This window comes from Apodemus sylvaticus, chromosome 2, assembly GCF_947179515.1.
Source record: "Apodemus sylvaticus chromosome 2, mApoSyl1.1, whole genome shotgun sequence".
In the NCBI taxonomy this organism is placed as follows: domain Eukaryota; kingdom Metazoa; phylum Chordata; class Mammalia; order Rodentia; family Muridae; genus Apodemus; species Apodemus sylvaticus.
This window is the reverse complement of record NC_067473.1, coordinates 59,335,774-59,357,944: the sequence shown is the minus strand read 5'-3', so window position 1 is coordinate 59,357,944 and position 22,171 is coordinate 59,335,774. Positions and strand designations below refer to the sequence as shown.

General features: G+C 40.9%; 1 protein-coding gene across 6 annotated transcripts in view; it reads right to left on the bottom strand.

Moving 5' to 3' along the window:
- Nup205 (nucleoporin 205) overlaps positions 1–22,171 on the bottom strand; it is a 66,326-nt gene that overhangs the window by 3,641 nt on the left and 40,514 nt on the right. For all 6 annotated transcript variants that reach the window (XM_052173441.1, XM_052173442.1, XM_052173443.1 and 3 more), the window contains exons 24-40: positions 20,593–20,742; positions 20,040–20,111; positions 19,579–19,736; positions 18,992–19,072; positions 18,282–18,473; positions 16,851–17,118; positions 16,659–16,757; positions 13,971–14,119; positions 12,217–12,408; positions 11,790–11,911; positions 10,259–10,397; positions 7,947–8,073; positions 5,773–5,849; positions 3,649–3,774; positions 3,343–3,469; positions 1,086–1,252; positions 272–395 (exon numbers count right to left, since the gene is read on the bottom strand). In XM_052173441.1, the coding sequence (XP_052029401.1) occupies positions 272–395; positions 1,086–1,252; positions 3,343–3,469; positions 3,649–3,774; positions 5,773–5,849; positions 7,947–8,073; positions 10,259–10,397; positions 11,790–11,911; positions 12,217–12,408; positions 13,971–14,119; positions 16,659–16,757; positions 16,851–17,118; positions 18,282–18,473; positions 18,992–19,072; positions 19,579–19,736; positions 20,040–20,111; positions 20,593–20,742 (2,370 nt within the window). The remainder of the gene's footprint in view (positions 1–271; positions 396–1,085; positions 1,253–3,342; positions 3,470–3,648; positions 3,775–5,772; positions 5,850–7,946; positions 8,074–10,258; positions 10,398–11,789; positions 11,912–12,216; positions 12,409–13,970; positions 14,120–16,658; positions 16,758–16,850; positions 17,119–18,281; positions 18,474–18,991; positions 19,073–19,578; positions 19,737–20,039; positions 20,112–20,592; positions 20,743–22,171) is intronic.

Here is a 22,171-nt window from a genome sequence, read left to right as displayed (position 1 = left end):
AGCTATGGGAGGTGAGTGAGGCCCACAGGCTGCTGAGCTCTAGCCACTTGCCCAGACAGAAAGCGTCTGGGTATTAAGTACTCCTTGCTACTCTAGAAGGTGAGAATAAAAATAACAGTACGGAAACACAACAGGTATTCACTGGGCAAAAAAGACAGGCCATAAGACAGTAATTCTATCCCTTCCCATACAGCTCTAGCTGCACAATGTAAGGACTGAGTGAGCACAGCACACTCTGGGGCCTGTCCTCGGGCATGGCACAGAAGGATACAGGAACAGAGTGACAGCAGTCTGGCACGATTGTTGATCAGCTTCACCAGGCGACGTCTTGCTAAGACACACTTCTGCGCAGTCGAGATCTTATCAATGCCAGCAGGCATCACAGACTGGCATAACTAAGGAAAAGAAAAAAGTTTAAACTGTAACAACTTAAAATGATCTACTATGAGCAGGTCATTACAGTAAGAACTATGAAAACACTCAAATGTATTATTCTGCCTCCTGCACAAGAGTTTTAGTCAAAAACATGAGAGCCAACGAAGCAGCCTATGTCCACATGACTGTTTACTTTGACATGTTTGCCTTTGCAAGTCTGTTCAACAGACACTTCCAATTTCCTAGTGGCCCACCAGCCCATGGGGTCCTACTAGATAAAAACAAAACCCCTTCCCAAGAGTAGGTGAAAAAGCTGGCATGAATGTGCCAGGAATCTCTAGAGAAAGTAGGATGGTGGCTATGTGTCAGAATGAAGTGATCAAGACTGATATGCCACCCCATCTGAAATGTCACAAGGCATGAAGATGCCAAAGACTCAGAGACAGTTTCTCAAGTCCGACTGCAAAAACATCTGCAACAGCAAGCCCCGTGTCTCTACAGCTTTTGAAGAGATCCGTGGGAGCTCCCTATCAGGACAGCCACTCCTATTTTCTTGAAAAGAGCTACTGGGCTGTTTCTGAGCCAAGATGTCTGCGCTCCCAAGGTTACATGGCAAAGGAAACTCACTGCAGACCCCTCAGCAGCCTGAGTAAGTATGCCGTGCTGCTCCCGGCCCGTGCAAGCCCCACAGTTCATTCTAAAGCTCATACCTCTTTTATCTCATCTGGGGGAAGTTGTTCTACATTCTGCAGCTTGCTGACACTGCGACGGTGACTGTCATAATAGCTAAAGAAATCACTGGCACTCTGCTTCAGCAGGTAGATAATAATGCCCAGGCCAGGCAGGCGCCAATATGGGACAACTGGAACCTGGGTATCTAATAGGTAAGAGAAAACAGTGCTGTATTTGAATGCATTCTCCATGGATTTCATTTGTTTTACAAGGGGAGAACATGAAGTCCTCTACTACCACACATTACACAGTTGAGTTTCATACATTTGGGAAACGACAGGGGTCAGCATATGTAGAGTACAATGGATAAGCCTCACCCTGGGAAAACAACCTTTTATGAATTTTAAGCCATCTATAAAAACTGAAGATGCTCTGTAACTCAGATCATGTAGACTATGATTAATAACAACCCAAGATAACACTTAGACACCAATGTTGAAGCTGGAGAGATGGCTTAGTGGCTAACAACTGCCTTCTGTAACTCCAGTTCCAGAAGATCTGATGCCCGCTCCTGGCCTCCAAAGGCACTGCAGACATGCAGACAGGCAAAACATCCTGTGCATGAGATAAAAATCAATCTCAAGTCCATGGGGGCTCCCAGAGACTGACCCGCCGGCTATAGAGCACGGGCTGGACCTAGGCCCCCACACGGATGTAGCAGAGGTGCAGCTTGGTCTTCATGTGCGTCCCTAACAATTAGAGCGAGGGCTGTCTCTGAGTCTGCTTCCAGCCTTTGGATCCCTTTTCCCTCCTCTACTGCTTTGTTAGGCCTCAGTGGGAGAGGATGCCCCTAGTCTTGCTGCGACTTGATGTGCCAGGGGTGGGTGGGTACCCATGGCAGAACCTCCCCTTGAGAAGTAGAGGGGGAATAAGGATAAGACTGAGAGAGAGGTGGGAAGGGGCTGTGATCAGGATGTAAAGTGAATAAATAAATAAGTTAAGGAAGAAAAAAAGAGTCAACCTATAAACACCTCTGTTCAATGAACAAGTGGCTAAAGTGTTGCTGTAGTTCTCATGTATGTACACACAGCTGCTGGACTCTTTGAGTTAAGAAGTATGGCTAGTAAGCACCTTTTACTAGGTAAGGATCTAAGCTTCATGAAAACCACACACCCACCCATATAAACTGTTTAAAGATTTCTATGTATGAATATTTTGCCCACATGGCTGTATTTGCACCAGTGTGCGTGCGTGCGTGTTGATGGTGTGAGCCACCATGTTGGTGGTATGCACTTAAGCTGGGTCCTCTTCAAGAACAGTAAGTGTTTTATCTGCTGAGCCACCTCTCCACTCCCACAAACCATATACACTGTTAGTTCTTAATCCAAAGTGAAACAATTCTCATTTTAGTCATGGGTTCCAGTAACGTGCTTACTTCTAATCTGCATTGTTCTGGTTGCTGAACTGACAGCTGAAAGTCATTCTCCCAAAGAGATATTTGAAAACTTAACTGGATTTAATTTTACTGTCTCACTATGACAACTTCCTCTGGGAGCAAACAAAGACACCTGCCTTTCACTTGGCCACCTTCCAGTGAGGCTGCAAAGTAACAGTGAGTTAGGAATAGCCTGTGCTACACAGGGAAACACTGTCGAAAAGAACAGAAATGACAAAGTTACTGGCAGATGATTTTCAATTAAAAGGGGTCTCTGGACAGGATTCGTAATCATTCTATACCCAAACTAATTAAGCTACTAGGGCCAGAAAGAGAACTTTTCCTTCATGTTGGTATGGGCACACAAAGATTAGGATTCTCCTTCCCTGCAGCAAACAGGAATAACTCCTTGGAAATCACCATATTTCATTACGACTAAACAACTCAGGACAGCAACCTGAACCACCCCACAATCCTAATGGTATGGAAGCATACCATCTTTTGAAGAAACCAGAGGGTGAGTCAGCCTACCTAGCACCGAAAAGCTTACTGTCCTGTGACAGAAATTCGGGGTTGTGATACACAACCCACTTTGGACTCCGAGTACAGCATGAACGGAGTGATCCGGCATACAAGGCTAACGTGCTGTGTGTTCACACTTTCACCCAGCCGGCTTACTCTCCGATCCTAGCTAAGCTCTTTGGGGGTCTCTGGTGCTACGTACACTATGCTCCCCACATGAAGCCTTAGCCTCAGAACTCTAAGGCTTTCCCTACCGCTACGCTTCCCTCACACGCTTGCTGCACCTTACCCTAACAATGCTGTGCCTCAGATTCAGGAAGCAAACAAACCCCGCTCACCTTGCCGGGCTCCATCTCTGTTAACCGTCTCGGAAAGGCTTGGGGTGAAGAGACACACAGCATTCTGGAGGTTAGAGGAGTTCTGCTGCATGAATGCCTGGCAATATTCCATTACATTGGCACAAATCTATAATGGAAGAAAAGGAGTAACTAAAAAGTTAGGCTAAACATTCCCAAAGTCACAAAAGTCTAGACTGCAAGAGAACAAGGCCTAAGTCAGTTTGTGAAATTACACACAACCGTTATTTTTGTCAAGCTTTCTAAAACCATAAAAACTCCAGGTCCACATTTCTTCCCCCTTCTTACCTGCTGCATGGCCAGCTCAATCTCATCTTTCTTGCTCACCCTGTCTCCCTCCACATTATCTTGAAATTTAAACTGCCGCAGTCTGTCAGAGCCACCGAAGCGACCTAGTAGGCCTAAGCACTGGCGCTAAGGAGAAAAAAAGACAGGCTGTTCACTTCACACTGAAGGGGTTCAGCATTAGTGACTTCACTTTTCTTGAGGAAGAGAGGAAGAGGAAAATTCAGTAGGGAGTGGAATTATTCTTGAAAGCACCTGATATCTTACTTCCTGCTGAGACAACTAAGGTAAGCTTACTAAAATTCACCATTTTGCAAAGAAGGAAAATATTAAATTTTTTCCACAGAGAATTCCTAATATAACCTAAATAAATATGCGTGAAGAAAATTTATATTGTATATAAAAATATTAAATAATTCTTTATGGAAGTTATAAAACAAAATACAAGGTAATAAATAAATGAAAAATTTAAAAAGAAGAGGCAACTACAAGATATTCAGTAACAAATCCTGCTCTGTCTCCCAGGACTCAAACTCAAAGACTGTGACTCCTGTTTCCTGGGACTCCCTGAAAGGCAGCCCTGGCAGACAACACGCAGATGTTGGGCCCATGAGTGGCTCCTCAGCGGGCAAAGGGCCAAGCCTGACAATGTGGATTTGGCCCCTGGGGCCTCTATGTAGGAGACAACAGACTCCCATAAGTTATTCTCTGACCTCCATGTGTACACAATATAATTAATATAAATATTGCTACCCTGAAATCTAAGTACTTTCCCCAAGGTTTGCTGCTTTTACAGATAAAATAGACACGTTCCAATATTCCCAGAAGGCACTTAAATGGTTTTTTTCCTCCCTTTTGATGAAAAAAGAACATGAGGAAAATTTAGGTGGGTTTTGGTAGTGAATTTAAGTCCTTCTGGAAAGTTATTTAATAATATAATGTCAAAAATTACCATGTACTCGTACTTGAACCTAACAAAACCAGATAAGGGTCAACGCTCTTCTTCATTGGCTAGGACAAGCAAGAACTTCAAACCTAGTGCCCTGCACACGCCTGGAAAGCACTCCTCTATCGAGACCTGACATTTTTTTGAAAATGTGAAAAAATAGTTTATAAAAAGGTAACAAGTTAAGAAAATTATTGTAAAAAAAGGGGGAGAGGGGGGCCTGGAGGGATGGCTTAGTGGGTAAGAGCACCAACTGCTCTTCCGAAGGTCCCGAGTTCAAATCCCAGCAACCACATGGTGGCTCACAATCATCTGTAATGGGATCTGACACCCTCTTCTGGTGTGCCTGAAGAGAGCTAGTGTACTTAGATATAATAATAAATAAATCTTTTTTTTAAAAGATAATTATTGTATTAAAATAATAGAATGTAGGTTCTTATATCTAATTATTTAAAGCTAGGATGGCACAATGTTTAGGGGAAGGTCAGTAGATTCTTTGGAAGCTTTTGATAAAATACCTAATTTATAAATTAATATGTTAAAAAAAATACTAAAAGAAGATTATACACATGAAAAATGTAAGGATAAACTAACAATAATATCTAAAAACCAATTTTAGAAAAAGCAAAGCACTTACTATGCAAAGGCAGGAAGTGAAGAGTTCAAGGCCAGGCTGGCCACATACATGAGACCCTGCCTCAAACCCCCGAGAGAGAGCAGGGTAAGGGGCTGGGCACGGACAGCTGTCCGCATAAGGACAACAAATGTGTGTGAAGAGCACCAGCAGCAGGGCGGGGCATGCCTATAGTTCAGAGGCAGAGGTCTGAAGAGGGCTGCAAGTTCAAGGCCAGCCTAGTCTAAACAGAGGTCCAGGTTCACAAGGGGTGCACAGAAATAGTCTTCTCAAAAAACAAATGAACAGAAGTAAAATGAACAACTGTTTATGGCTTCCTCATTAATAACATTTACATAGAATAATAAACGCTAAACATTGATACACCTGTGTTGGAAATACTGTGGCAGAAGGGCAGGAATAGACATTAAATCTTCAACTGCAATGTGAGGTCAGAGGTGATCCTGGGAAAATCAAGGAGTGGCAACCACAGGTTCCCGGGCCATTGGAGACCTGCTCTAGTCCAAGGTGGCCCCTTAGAACTGCTACTTAGGAAACAAGTCGTTACCTGAAACCTTGTAAGGTGTCCCTGGAGCTCCATTAAGGATCCTTCGTTTACATCTACATCAAGCTCATTTAGCATACCTGTAAAATGTACAGCATGTATAAACATCATGTCTTGCTAAAACGAAAACACACAAACGAGAGAATGCTCTGGCATTTCCCATTCTTCACATGCTCGAGCAGACTCTTGCCATGAAAGTTTTGAGAAACAAGATCTTCTAAAGACTGTTAAGTATCAACACTAGCTCAAGGGTATTCACACACAACCTAAAAGCTAGGTAAGCACTTTCAACGGGATTGTTTCAAAGCTTAAGAAGGGGACGAGAGAAATGGCTTAGCGGTTAAAAACACTGGCTGTTCTTCCAGAGAATCAGGGTTCATATCTTGAAACTCACATGGCTTACAGTCACCTGAAACTCTAGTCCTGGGGAATCTAACTCCTTCATCTGGCCTCTTTGGGCACCAGGCATGCAAGGGGTACACAGATATCCATGCAGGCAAAACATTCATATATATCATATATATGTATATGTATATATATGTATATGTATATATACATGTATGTATATATATATATATATATATATATATATACATATATTATATATATGTGTGAACTAATGATAAACCCTAAAAAGTTTAAGAAAAAACTTTTACTTATAACCATAAAAGTTTAAAACTTTCTAAAATCAGAAATCAAGTACTTCATAATAAGTACTGACAGCTTAGACTCATAAAACGAATGAACTTTAATCCTTCTCCCCCTAACAAAGAGGAGGAGGAGGAGACAAAGAGGAGGAAGAATTAACTTATACCGTAAGTAGTGAGGGGCAGAGATGACAGAGGCAGGAAGCTGCAAGGCTAAGTACCATGACTAAGTTCTCAACTCATCTACACCCCAGAAGCAGCATGAGGAAAGAGGATACACTCACAGGACCCTTGCATACCATTCCATGAGAACCACCCTGAGGAGTTAAGGCTTGGGAACTAGGGGAAGCCCTGCACTGCACTGTGTGACGCGGGAGAGGCAAGAAGGGTGGGATGTTTTAGTCATTCTATGGGGCCTGGACTAATTTGGAAATCTTGACATTTCACAGGCTGAGACGACCCCCCAAGTCTCCTTGGAAGCAACAAGGGTCCAAGTTCTCCAATAGAAATTGCACCCAACCTTTATCAATGTCCAACCAGAGGCCTCGGGTACAGAAACACCTGCAAGGATGCAGGAGACAGTGGACCAGGGCTGCCTCATACAAGAAGGTAGTGTAGGTAAGGCTACAACAGGGTCTCAAGCCACATTGCCTGGGCCTCTGTGGCCATTCTATGCTCATACCCTCGCCTCTAACAGCTGGACCTCTTGATGCTGGGGCAGGGGGACAGTGCCTGGCACATGACCATGCATTATCTCTGACACTGCATGGGCTGAGGGGAAGGAAGTCAGGAGGCTGTGCTGCCGTTTAAGATCAGTGGCAGCCAAAGCAACCTTAAACAAGAGGGAACCCAGTGAAAACACACTTTCCCTTAGAGAAGAGGCTTGCAGTGCAAATTTAAAATGCCAAAAGATAAACAAAGGACAATTTATGAGGGCCAGGGAGGAAGACCTGAAGTCTGAACAGGAAGATGACTTGCAGGTGGAGCAGGAATTACAAAAGGACTTGCTGCTTTAGGTCTCACATCTAGGCACTGACTTTAGAATTTACACACAGTATAAAAATTAAACTGATGGAAAAAAGGGTTCATTATTTCCTAAGCATTTCTCTTAATCATGGTATCCTTTGAAGAATTAGTATTTCTTTATATTCTTGGAGTATTTCTAGAGTCCAATAATTCCCCTTACGTTTTCTTCAGTAAGCTTCTAATTTATTAAACTGGAGAAGCGTATAGAAAGGCAATGTTCCCACGTGTCACCTCCACATGCTGCGACTCTGCACATACAGCGCAGTGTGTGAAAGGGAGCTGCCAAATATAGCTAAGGAGAGTCTCGGGTTTGTTAATCATCTCCTTGAGTTTTAATTCTTTGACTATACAGTTCATTATTAATAAAAACTTATTATTTAAATAAAGGCAGATGACTGTCACCAGCACCAACTTCACATGCTACCTGTGAAGTAATAAAAAGCTCCCTTTCCTGAGCCTGTGCCAGCCCATAAAGAATAACCGCAGTCACCACAGTCAACTCACCAGGAAGCGCCGCTTTACTTAGGATCCCCGTGAGCAGGGCTAATTCCTGCAGAGAGCCGGCACTAACATCCTGACAGCGCAGGATGGCTTGGATGGTATCAGAGTGTGAAACGAGAAACTGCAGCACCTGAACAGTCCAAGAGATGGGGGGAGAAGAAACTTGTATTATACGTGTATAATTCATCTTTTCAGTACATAACTGTATGAAATGAAGAACAAGAGAAGCGGCAGCTTTCTGAGCTTTCCTGTCAAAGCGGAAGTGTAACCCCATGGTCAGTACAGAGCCAAACTACTTCAAAGTCTGCTTATGAGCATAGTAGAGCTGGGCTTTAGGACACCGTGACTGAGAAACTCTGTGAACACACCTACGTTACTTCTTTTACTATTTACTTAAAAAGAACTGAGAGATTTTCATTATCAATGGGTATAATGTCTGACTTGGGTGGCATAGTTTAATCACATAAAAACTTTTGTTACAGTCTCTCTCTGGTATGGTAAGAACAAAAGAGACAGAACTTCCTCCCTCCAAACTTCTTTCTGCCTTTGATGTTCTGTGGAGCACCACCAGGGAGGACTCTTCGATACTCTCATAAGGGAGCGTCTTGAGTGGACTTGCAGCTCCACGAGAGCACACAGGCTAAGGCCAAACAAGCATCACAGCCTGCTAGGGAACTTCACTCACTTTATTTTTATAAAGTATTTTCACTAGTATGTATGTACTAAATATACATAATAATGACACTGCACACATATGCTGATTTAATTTTGTAGTACGGGTCTCCACTTACCTTCTATAATCACTAACTATGAAACTTTTTACCTCTCTTTTGGTGTTGTGCTGGTATCAAACCCATGCTAAAGAAAGCACTCTTCTACTAAGCCCAAATCTCAGAACAATTCTCTTTTAAAGAAATTCCTCCAGTGAATCTAACACAGGCAACAGAAAACTGGTAATAGTAATGTGTCAAGTGAGAGTGCTTGTATAGCATTCCCAAGGCACTAATTCCACCCCCAGCACTGGCAGGGGAGTGGGGGTGCAGGAGTGTGTGCACACAGAGTGGGGTGGGGGAGGGCCACTGGATCTAGTAAAGAAGAAACCACGGCAACCCCTGTGTTTAAAGACTCAGCTCTAAAGCCATTCTGAGTATAAGAGGGGGTTGTCCCTTAGGCTGCTGCAGTAAAATAAGGCACTACTTTACAACCACAGCTTTGCATGCAGCTCAATGTCATATAGGAAACAGACAGAGTTCCTGAGGATCACAACGGAATAAATACTATAGACTCAAAGTAGAGTGAAAACACATAATCTCTCATGATTAAAGAAAACATTTTTGATAGGATATTCACTATTAAATTATCTCATACTGTTAAAAAAAAAATCACATGTAAATATGGTACTGTCTTTCCTAGTCTTTATTTTTGGAAGCAGGGTCTCTATGGCCCAAGAAAGGTCTTGAACCAGCCACACAGCCATGGCAGACCTCGGTCTCTCGGTCCTGCTCTCTCTCCCTCCTGAGTACTTTGGATGACAGGAATGCTTAGCCATGCCCAACTTTTGGGGCTTTACTTTTATTTTTTGAGACAGAGACTAGGCTGACCTTTGTCTTATCCTATAGCCTCAGGGTCTCTAGGATTTGGAATTACATGTATTTGCCAGTATACCAGGCTTATCTGGTATTTTCTAAAGCTGTGTGTTGGTTCAAATGCAAATGGTCCCCATAAGCTTGCAAATTTGAACCCTTGGTCCCCAGTGGGTGGAACTGTTTGGGAAGGACTAAGAAGTGCAGCCCTGTTGGAGGAGGGGTGTCACTGGGGGTGGGCTTGAAGGTTTGAAGACTCACAGCATGCCCAGTGCTCTCTCTGCCTCCTACAAGATGTGAGCTCTCAGTTATTCCTGCTGCCACGCCTTTGCTCTGCCACTGTGAATTCTAACTCCCTGAAAAATGTCAGCCCAATTAAATGCTTTGTTTTTTTTAAGTTGCCTTGACCTTGGCCATGGTGTCTGTCATAGCAATAGACAGGTAACTTAGACAGGCCTACCGCAACCTCTCTAAATCTCTGGCCAAAATGTCTTAAATGTCAGCTTATTCTATTATCAGAGTAACTGCTAGCTATTCTAGAGGAACAAATTCGAATCTCTTGCTTTCCATTTCAGGGTTCTATTAAGTAGATCCAATGTTCCATCCACAGGGTAGAACTGTGCTCTACACTCAGCTTCACACTAACCGCAGACGGACAGGCTTTCACTTGCGCTTTCTATCTCTAGTGTCTGGATCTGCATTAGTGACTTCTGAACAAAGCATCCCTCTTACCTGCCCTGCTGCCTGCAAGTGCTGGGACATACTGGATGTGAGGATGACCTGGCACAGCTGGAGAGCTGGGAGGAGAATCTGCCGGTACCGGTCCACAGGCGTTGGAATAAACACTGGTGGGTCTCTCATGCCAAACATGCTTGATTCATTTCAAATAACCAAGGGGAGAGGAGTAACACTGTATTTAAATGTGGTCTTAACAATTCATTACCACTTACATGCCAAACTGTAAACACTTGTATTTTAATTTTCAGACAAAAGAAAATAGGTACTTTTTGAGAGGAACAGAAGCAGAAGGAAGTGAGAGGCTCTGTACAAACCAGCAATTCTACACCAGGATCTCAAAAGTATTTAGCTTGACTCTCTTTACATAGCGTGAAAATAGTAACTTACGTGTCTGAAACTTGTAACAAAACAATCCCTTCCCTTCTCATGAGGCAACACAGTTCTGTGTTAAGCCTAAAAAGCTCAGATATCATTTTGGCAATGGAGTTTAAATAGTAACTGAACACACCTGAAGTATTTTTATTGCTAGGAAGCTATGCTACCTGCCTAACAATGCCATCCTGTAGACTGAGAGGAGAAACAGTAAGAGGAAGGTTCTGCTGGTAAACTGATTCCTTCTTGAAAACCTGACAACCCAGTCTCAATCTGGATCTCACACTGGAAGGAAAAAGTAACTCCCAAAAGTTGTTCTCTGACCTACACACATCTGCAGTGCCTGCAAGCTGCACACTCCAAATAAAATTAAATTTAAAAAACCAAATTGGATATTCCATATCGAAACTCAATTGACATATGCTGAAAACCTTAAAACTTGAAAATAATTTCATTTGAAGCTTTCAAATTAGAAAGCTATGTATAAAACCCTAAAGCCAGAAGAACAAAATAACTCTAAAATTCTATTAGTAATGGCAATATGTAAAAATTAGCTCTTTTTTCTTCTCCTCAACTTTGTTATACATACAACCCAGGCTAGTTTTGAACACACATCCTCCTGCCTCGGTCTCTCTAGTGCTGGGCTTACAAGTAGGTCACACTACCACACCTGCCAACAAGGTTAATTGTACTATTATATCTTTTTTTTTTTTTTTGGTTTTTTTGGATTTGGTTTTTTTGAGACAGGGTTTCTCTGTGTTGACCAGGCTGGCCTCGAACTCAAAAATCCGCCTGCTTCTGCCTCCCAGAGTGCTGGGATTACAGGCGTGTGCCACCACTGCCGGCGTACTATTATATCTTAAAAGACCTCTAATTAAGAGAAGCATCTATGGAACTCATAACAAATAGTAAGGCTGACAAGGTAACACTAACAGTCCTCACTCATTTCTCATACTGGGCGACTCTTCTGAAATGGAATGAGGCCCCACCCACTTTGACCCTCTTCTACTGAGGCAACTTTTACTGATTAGTAAATGACAAAGGCAGGCAGGCAATGCAGCCCATCCACTGGGAAAATCATCTTTGGGATTTTCATTATCCCTTAGCAATCCTTTGCTAGGAGTTAAGCAAACTGGATCACATGAACACTTACCCATGAGAGTCCATTTCTGGGCGCATATCATAGACTTGGCACTGGGCCAGCCTCACAATCACCCCTGATCTTAGGAGTTCCAGTGAACCTTGCTGTATCTTAGCCACTCTTGTGAGAAATGCCTACAAAGTTACAAAAGGGAAATTATCAGTGTTGAAATCATGTCCACAGGCCTCATAAGGAAACAAGACACTCTTGGTTCATTCCTTATTAATCACTAGTGAGGGGAAATCCTGAGCTAGCTACAAGGACACACTGTATCTCCTTTCTCATAAAATTTTTATGAGCACTCTGGGGGGGGGGGCAGTGCAAAGTGCCTGATTACTGAATACTGTACATTGTTATTACTGTGAATTATTCAATTCACAGCTGCAGGACCAAAAGGAGACCTGCTGACCTGTAAAGTCCAGCATCCGTACAACCTTACCATTTTGGATTCATAGGTATAAAGGGCTTTTAAGAGAGGAGGCTGTGGCGTCAGCAGGCTCTGTAGAGTGCGGTCATCTTCCACCAAGCTATCCACAAGGACCTTCAAATAGCCACTGTTAGAAAGGTACAAGAGCCACTGCTGCTGCTTGTCCACAGAGACAATCCGATCGAGGAGCGCCAGGGCCAGCATCTACAGAAGAAAGGACCAGAGTCAAGACCTTACCTGTGCAAGGCTACCAAAACCACAGCCACGCCCTATACTTGGAGTACTTAGAACTTTTTCTTACAAGACTGTTTATAATAAAATGTCACTGGGCCGGGCGGCGGTGGTGCACCCCTGTAATCCCAGCACTCTGGGAGGCAGAGGCAGGCAGATTTCTGAGTTCGAGGCCACCCTGGTCTACAGAGTGAGTTCCAGGACAGTCAGGGCTATACAGAGAAACCCTGTCTCAAAAAAAAAAAAAAAAAAAAAAAAAAAAAACCAAATCCAAATGCAAAAAAAAAAAAAAAAAAGAAAAGAAAAAACAGAAAATGTCACTGATTTTTGCTAGTTTGTTCTGGTGAGGAGTTGAAAATTGTATATACCTAGAATCTCAATTTCTTGATATAAAGAAAATTCTCACTGTCAAGCTTTAATTTTGAAGCAAAACCTACATTAAAAATAATAGCATTTATATTTTAGACAAACCCAGACACTACTTGTTAGAGAGAAAAGAAAATTACTTTTTGAAAATGTACACATGGATGCCTGTATGACATTATATGCACCATGAAGGCCAAAAAAGGTATTGCATTCCCTGGAAATAAAGTTGTAGACATGGTGAGCTGCCCAGTGTCTATGATGGGAGCTGAACCTCTGTCTACTCCAAGAACAGTAAGCACTCTAAACTGCTGGGCCAACTCTACAGCTCCCATGTTTTCTTTTAACTATTACTTCTAATTCTAAAATTTATGTATTATTTAGAAGAATCTTAGGAAAGTATTAAAAAAAATATGTCATCTAACAAACACAGTTAAAGCCATTTTGATCTATTTTCTCCCAGGATTTTGTTCTATGTACAAAAGTACTTTAAAAACTTTCTAGTTTGCATCTTATCTTATTTCTTTTTTTGGGGGGGGGGGATTTGGTTTTTTCGAGACAGGGTTTCTCTGTGTAGCCCTGGCTGTCCTGGAACTCACTCTGTAGACCAGGCTGGCCTCGAACTCAGAAATCCGCCTGCCTCTGCCTCCCAGAGTGCTGAGATAACAGGCGTGCGCCACTACAGCCCAGCCTTATCTTATTTCTGAATTGTCCCCCTAACCATGACATAACAGTGTGAGTGGGACAGGACCTTCCATGGAGATCCTCCTCCTCGCTGTGTTAGCCACAATGCTTTACTGAAGACAAGGTGCAAATCCCCTCCATAAAACACCAAACAGAGGAGAACACATTCAGGAAAAGAGGAACTACCCTCTAGTGGAAAGATCAGGGATCTACTAGGCAGGACTTCTATTGTTTCTACCCCTGCTGTTCTTCCTACAAACCCCAAATTTAGCAAAGGTGATTTTAAGGAGAAATTCTGAGTTAATATACCACACAAGCAAAATACAAAGTAACAAAAACCAAAGCTACATATCATAGCAGATGAGTAAACTCACTATAGTAATTAAAAACAATTCTCTACATGCAACATACATTTTAAAGGCTGATCCAGTATATACTTTCATAAACACACAATATTCAGTAACAACTCTACACAACTGAGAGTTTACCCTTCCAATCTCATGACCATCACAAGCATCTCGACAGACCACTTCCATGAGGGCAGCGCCATAACTCTCAATGATAGCCATGTTTTCTCGTTGTAATTTACTAAACACGTCTTCAGGGGCTGTCAGCCGTTCCCACATAGTTTTCTTAGCTACAAGGATTAAAACAGATAAGTCCAATAAAAATCAGTTTAGCAATTAATTATATCTCATATCCAACAACAACAGAAATCCATTATTGTACGTACACAAAAGACTAAACCAGTGAGTGTAGACAATGAACTTCAAGAGCATTTATCACACCTGTACACAAATAACACAATGTATGGCTCTTTCAGAAGTTAAAATTAATCATGGACTCCAAGAGAACTGATTACTTGTATTTATCCTGCTAATCAATTTGTTCTTATATTTTATTGCCATCTTTGAAACTTTGGCTAAGAAGGAAAAGATACATTACAGACAGAAATCTCTCAAAAAAATTTTTAAAAAAATCAAAGTTTTAATCTTTAGGGTTTTTAACTGAAATATTTATTGAAATTAAAAACTGTATCACTTATAAGGGTAGTTTAAATACATAATAGTGTGTATACATACATTTCAGTAAGAGTCATGTAAACCTTACAAAATTTTCATAATCAAATAAAACAAGTTTTTAATTCAAAGCAACTCGATGATTTTCCTCTAACACGGTAGTAATTTCTGAACTATCATCTTGGTTTTTTTTGTGTGTGGTTTTTTTTTGTTTTTTGTTTTTTTTTGTCATTTTGGTTTCTTTTTTGTTTGTTTGACAGGGTTTCTGTGCATGACAACTTGAATGTCCTAGAACTCACTTTGTAGACAAGTCTAGTCTCCAACTCACAGAGATCTGCCTACCTCAGTCTCCAGAGTACTAAGAGGCCTAGCACTAAACTATCATTGTGAACCAGGCATATAACACACACTTGTGATCACACAGCACAAGGTCCCAAGTTTGCAACTAGCCGAGATATACAGAGATCCAATCTACATAGAAATAAGCTGTCATCTTGATTTCTACAACACTATTCTAGGAGTGTTGTAGACCTCCACCTAGTGGTTAAATAATGTTTTCCAGTTTGACTAAAAGAATATGAAAAATATTTTTAAGAGAAAAATATGGGTGTTGTTGGGAATGAATAGTCCCAATTACTATTATCTTTTTTAAAAAAAAATAGCTTAATGGCTCCAAAATCTTCTTTACACTATTTATTTTATTTTTCTTGACATTAAAAATATCTGCACAGAGGGGCTGTCCAGATGGCTCAGTGGTTAAGAGCACAGGCTGCTCTTGCAGAAGACCTGGTTGAGTCCTAGTGCCCACATGGCAGCTCACGACCGTTTGTAACTCCACTTTGATTTGATGCTTTCTTCTGACCTGAGACACACTGTGCACAGACATGCATAAACCCCAGACATGTAAAGAAAGTATATATATGCACACATCAAGTACCCCTACTGTTGGCTGTTGTTATCTTCTGAAGTACCAGGCATAAATGATAGCTACCACAAGATGGGATGAGAGAAACCACACTTAAAATACAAACATTCATAAAGAGGAGAGTACAATGAAAACCTATCATTAGATGAGGCCACTGTCAAGTTCTGAACATAGCTTAGATGAAATACTAATTACTAAAAATAAAGGCAAAATAGTTTTAATTGAAACAAAACTAACAATAAAAACCATATTCATTATAAAGGTAATTTAAACATAATAGTTTGGCTAAGAAGGATCAGATACAATATAGACAAACATCTTCTTCAAAAAAAGAAAATTAGCAGGTTCCATATGAGTCTTCTAAATTCTCCATAAATACAACCAATAAAGCACTAATTTTGTTTGAAAGTAATTTTATGTTTAGTCCTACAGAGTAGGATTTCAAACATGTGCCATCCTGCTCAGCTCAGTATTCTAAATTTCTTCCTTTTCAATTTTATATTTGTTTAAGTACATGTGTGAGCAGGTGACCATGAGAGACTTGGATCTCCCAGAGATGAAGATATGGGTTTAGAGCCACCATGTGAGTACTGGAATCTGAACTCCCACTCTCTGCAAGAGCAGCAAGCATTCTTAACTACTGAGCCATGTCTCTAACTGTGCCTTCCTTTAAATGAAAAAGTACTACCTTAAATTTATCCAAAACAATCTTCACATAGTATAAAAAATAGATATATTACAAGTGAGCATTTATACTAGTAAGACCATTTTAGATGACCATTCTAAAAAAAAAAAATCTATTAAAATAAAACTGCATACTGTTTCCCATGTGAATTCTACCACAAATCTTCTTCCAAAGTAGACATATGAGGATTTTGAAGCAATATTTGTGATAGTAAAATATTAGAATTTTTAAGCCTATGAATAAAGAAATTGTTTAAATGTTATAGTCTTACTATAGAATAATAGCCATTTTATAAGACCTCAGTAGATATGTACTATGGTACAAGGAGAAAAGAGACATTGTCCAACAATATACTGCAGTTCAAGTCTATAAAACTAGGATGTCACCTGAGTGTTATTGCCTTACAATGTCTATGTACTAATCTCGTAACTCTTAAAAACTAAACATGTCCTCCACTTTACAGCAATCTAATTGTTATGTCAAGACTTACTAATTGTAAGTTACCATCTTTAAAAAGAGAAAAGAGTAAAAATCAATCTAACTTTACCAGCTTCTAATGTGTCTGGCTCATCTGGTCTCTGGGCAATCTGTAAATAATAAAGCAGAGAGCCGTACAGGTGAGTCCTTACACGCTGGAAGCCACCACCTAGGAGACAAAGACATGCATGCAATCAAGTGAAAACTTTTCACTCAAAGTCAGAACAAAGTCATAATGCTTAGAAAGTGTAAATGGGAAAACCTGTCTTCAAAATGAAGTCTAACAGTTTCTTCAGTATGATGTGAAGCGAAGAGTCTCCGATAGAGGCAAAGCCGACTGGCCGGCCCTCTGCTGCAGGAGGGGAAGTGAAAGAACTATCAAGCATGAAAGCACAATGGGCCTCTCCAGGTCCAGAGACCAGCGGCTGCTTCTGTTCCGTGCGCACAGCCTGGCTTAGGTGGGCGGTCAGGGTAAACACAGCGCCGGCAACCACTGGCATTAGCTCCTGTGCAGCTTCATCATCCAACACCTTAGAGTACGAAGGGGAATCAGTGAGACCGGCTTCCACCAGAACACAGCAGTCCCATATACACAAAGCTTTACAACTACCTTACAAATCTAAGAAATGGGGCTTTGATCCCATCACTTGGGAGGCAGAGGCAGGAGGATGTCTTCAAGATAGAGGCTAGCCTGATCTACAGTGAATTCCAGGACAGCCAGGGATACACACAAAGAAGCCCTGTGTTGAACCCCATCCATACCACCCAAAAAATCTAAGAACTAAGCTGGGTGGTGGTGGTAAACATCTTTACTCCAGCACTCTTGGGAGGCAAAGGCAGGCAGGTCACTGTGAGCCTAAGATGCATCTGGTCTATAGACTGAATTCTGGGAGAGCCAAAGCTGCATCATGAAACCCCATCTCAAAAACTCTTGAAAGGGAAAAATGCTCAACAAGTATTACTTAATTGTTACTTAATTCTTATCAGAATTCCATGCAGACAGTTTTTGCTTTGGAATACACATCCATGGTATTCCATGAAAGCTTAATTTTTTTGTACCACTAGGATCATATTCAGCAGTTCAAGGTAAGATCTGCCTACATATATGTGGTGGTTTGAATAAGCTTGATTCATGGGGAATGGCACTATCAGGAGGCGTGGCCTTGTTGGAGGAAGTGTGTCACTGTGAAGGTGTGCTTTGAGGTCCTATGCTCAGGCTCCACCCTGTATGGAAGAGATCCTCCTCCTAGCTGCCCATGACAGTCTCCTTCTGGATGCCTTTGGATCAAGATGTAGAACTCTCAGCTCCTCCAGCACCATGCCTGCCATGCATTCCTCCATGATAATGAACTGAACCTCAGAACCTGTCAGCCACCCCAACTAAATGTTGTCCTTTATAAGAGGTGCCTTGGTCATGGTATCTCTGCACAGAAGTGGAAAGCCTAACTAAGACAGTCTATATTTACAAAGCTTCCTGGATAATTCTGAAATATTCTAGCTTGTAGTTCCTCCTATACATAATAAATCTTTCTCAAGGAAACTTTTCACATATTAAAAATTCTACTTTCCTTCTTATCTAAAATGGAAAAAACAATTAGAGTAGCATATTTGCTTAAAGGCAAATGTATATACCTATACCATATACTCATACATAAAAGTCTCTAGCAATAAAGTAGATTAGGAACTAAACCACCTTATCATGCACATCTTGTAAAAGGTCACGGATAATCAGCTGTCGGTCTTCTGCCTGAATGAGCTCCTGAGGACAAGCTGTCAGTATGATCTCTACCAGCTGCCTCCAGGACTCTAGCGCATGCCGCTTTGCATGGAGACACTGCAGCAGCTTGTTTCTTCCTACAACATACTGAAGAATAGTGCTGATTTCCTAAAGTCAGAAATATTCAAACAGGTTAACATTCCAGGAAATAATACATGTTTTAAACAATTTCCTATTTTTAATACTTCTAGTTATTCAGAAAACACTCAAATTATATTTATTAATTATATTGTATAACTTTAAAAATTGAAATATTAAAAAATATAAAACCACAAAACATTCCATGAAAATTTTATTTTATTTTAGTGTATGTGTGTGTGTAGCCCTGTCACTCACATGTGTGTTTGCCCTCATACACACATGTATGTATGCGGGAAATGCATAGGGATCAGCAAAGAACTTCCACAAGTTCTTTCTTTTCTTCCATCCTGTGGGTACTGAAGATCAAACTCAAGTCGTCAGGCTTGGCAGCAAGTGCTTTTACGTACTGATTCATTTCAACAGCCCTCTATGAAAGCTTAAGGTTTAAGTCATTTACTAATTACATATGCATTTACAGCTTTTTAAGCAAGCAAATTAAATAGCACAAACAAATAGCTAAAAGGTGTCAAACTAACACAGCTTACCTCCATCAGCAGAGGCCTCTGACCTATTGCAGCCATACCCTGGAGAGCATTGACTTCAGCTACGAGAACCCTATGAAGAAGCTAAATAATTAGTGAAAAAGAGAAAAACAGTGTCATCAGATGCTGGTGGAATAATACACAGCAATTACCATAGCCCACCCTAACTGGAAGAGGTCCAGGTATCTTCTCTGCATTCAATGTACCAATGGTATGGTCCAATTTGCACACAAAAAAATTAGCCATCCAGCTCCTTCCAGAAAGTCGTGCATGGCTGAGAACAGTCATTTAATGCTGGGAGCCTCACTATCCTCCTCATTCTGCTGAGGCTGTTATCACTCACATGGTAAAGAACAAAATAGTGAAAGCTACTCTGTAGTCCTAGCTGTGGGAAAATTCCTAGAGGAAGTTGATGGGAAAGCTTTTAAAGACAGTAAGGGTGTTTGCTGAGTTTTATTTCCTCACAGTTAGACAAAACAGCCCAATAAACTAATAAGAGAAACCAGCAACATGTTAATATATATATACATATGTATGGTTACATTTTTCTGACAGCTCAGTTACTGCAGGCTCTTGAGAGCAGCCCTCACCTTGACATTGCAGACCGTCTGCCCCTGTAAATTCTTGTGCTCACAGTTGGCAATGACTTGCTCAATCTGAGCACGGTCAAAAAAATCCAGCTGCAAAGGCTCAGGAATCTCCTGACTGAAGTCAATCGAATCAAGAATACTTAGAATTTTTCGACGCACTAGAAACAAGAAGTAAATAAACTGTACTTGAGCACTGAAGAGGAGAACCAACCATACTTAGCTCATTAACATGGCACGCTCTAAAACCAACGACCCTGCTGAAATCTAAATCTGACTTACTTCTGGTACGGCCACTCACTAAGATAATTTTTTCTCTGCTCTATAAACCCTTAGTTATTGACAACAAATAATCCTTTACATAGCTCTTCTATATAGGCCCAGAACCTAGAGATATCAGTAAATTATCCTGCAATTTTAAGCAATGTAATGTCTATAATGTACTACAATTCCAAGGACCTCACCTTTTGTGGCAGTGTCAAAATGAAGGAACCCAGAGACAGATCTATTTTCATCTTCCATTCCTCCTTCACCATCTGTGGGAGTACCCAATATCAATAGATCAGAAAAGGAAAAGTACACTTTAAAATTACATTTACTTGGAGATGGCAAACATAGTATTTTATTTCTGGTTCAAAGAACCTTTTGTAAATGGATAAAGATGCAAAATTATGAGGACTTCCCAATGTTCATCTACCTTTTTCCATCACAACTGGACCCACTCATAACTCTGAAGAGGATAATTCGAATTTCACAACTAGCAAGCTACCTCATACTAAGAAAATGATTAAAAAGAAGCTTATGTTTAATTTGCATACGTAATACCCAGTGAAATAGCTTGGGTCATGATGGTTCAGTATGACAAACTTCACATTTGTATTGCAAATTTGTTAAAAGGAAAATAAAATGACATCAAAGGAGAACTTTTAATTGTTTTAAAGATAAATGCACTAGAGCTGGGAAGAAGCAGTTTGTCTAAAGGCACCCTGACTGTCAGCCGCCCTCCTCAGTGCTCACCTGAGTATGGCTTCACTGGCAGGTCATCCAGTAAGAGGTGCAGCAGTCGCTGAGTATGTGAGCGCTGGCGGTTCAGAGACGTCACCCTTAGCTCTATTGAGGCAGTCTTCATAAGCCACGACATCTGATTCAGCATGGAGATTTCATACTCTAGAGTTTAAACAAATAAATCTCATCTCCCTTGGTTCTAACACACGGATCAGAAAATTCAATAAATCATCAGATACTTCCTCATGAAACAAAGTCAGTAATTTCTGAATCATAGTAACATCTATAACCAGAACATAAAATTATGAAAGAAAAAGAGGATACAAAGGAAAAAGATGTTATTCTATGTCTATGAAAAATTAAGAGAACAATAAAATTTTTCTTTGTGCCAGATGTGGTACATGCATTTAATCCCAAGCACTCAGGAGACTGTGAATTCCAGGCTAGCCTGATCTGCACAACAAGTTCCAGACCAGCTGGGAATACATAGTGAGACATTATCTCCAAAAAAAAGCTTATTACCAGAGTAATTTCATAAACATCTTACAAGTCTGCCACAATTTAACATGAATGTCACTTTATAATTTTTTTGAAAACTAATTCTAATATATAACAATTCATTTAAAAAAAAAACTATTTTTACTCAAAAAATATATACTTAAGCCCATATTACCTAATTTTATGTTATGTGGTAAGACAGTTGTAGAGCTCTTGCCTTGACATATAATTAGGGCTATAAGTCACATATTTAAAACAAGTATTGGGTTGGAGAGGTGGCTCCAGAGTTACGGGACGTCCCACTCTGGCCTCGGATCCGGGTTTAGTCCCCAGGACCTATGTCAGCTCACAACTGCCTCTAGTGAAGTCCCAGACTCTGAAGGCACATGGTGCATGTAAACACAGGTATATACACATAAATAAAATGTAAAAATAAATCTTCCAAAAAGGTTTTCAAATCCAGTATTACTTTGTTTTAAGACAGTCTTGCAATATAAACCAAGGCAGTCTCAAACACAGCCCTCCCTTAGCCTCCCAAGTCTGCTCTGAATCACAGGCATGCATGACCATTCCTGCCTCAGTATTACTTTCATTACTGGTGGGTCCTATTCTTTGAAGTCCTAAATGATGACATCATAAACCTAATTGACTAAATAATATTACTAACAATCTTAGTCTGCACTGGTTGACCTTTCTGCTAACTTGCCATAGGCTGTACTTACTGAGAAGTTATTTCTCAGTTGAGAAAATACCAGTACCGCTGTAAGCAAGCCTGTGAGGCATTTTCTTAATTAGAAATTGATGTGAGAGGGCCCAGCCTACTGTGGGTGATCCCATCCCCAGTCCTGGACCATCTAAGGAAGCAGGCTGAGCAAGCCCTGGGGAGCAAGCCACAAAGCAGCACTCCTTAAGGCTTCTGCTTCACCTCCTGCTTCCAAACTCCTGAGACTAACAGGATGAAATAAACCCTTTCCTCCCCAACATGCTTTTATGTATGTGAATACATTGTTGCTGTCTTTAGACCCATCAGAAGAGGGTATCAGATCTTATTACAGATGGTTGTGAGCCACCATGTGGTTACTGGGAATTGAAC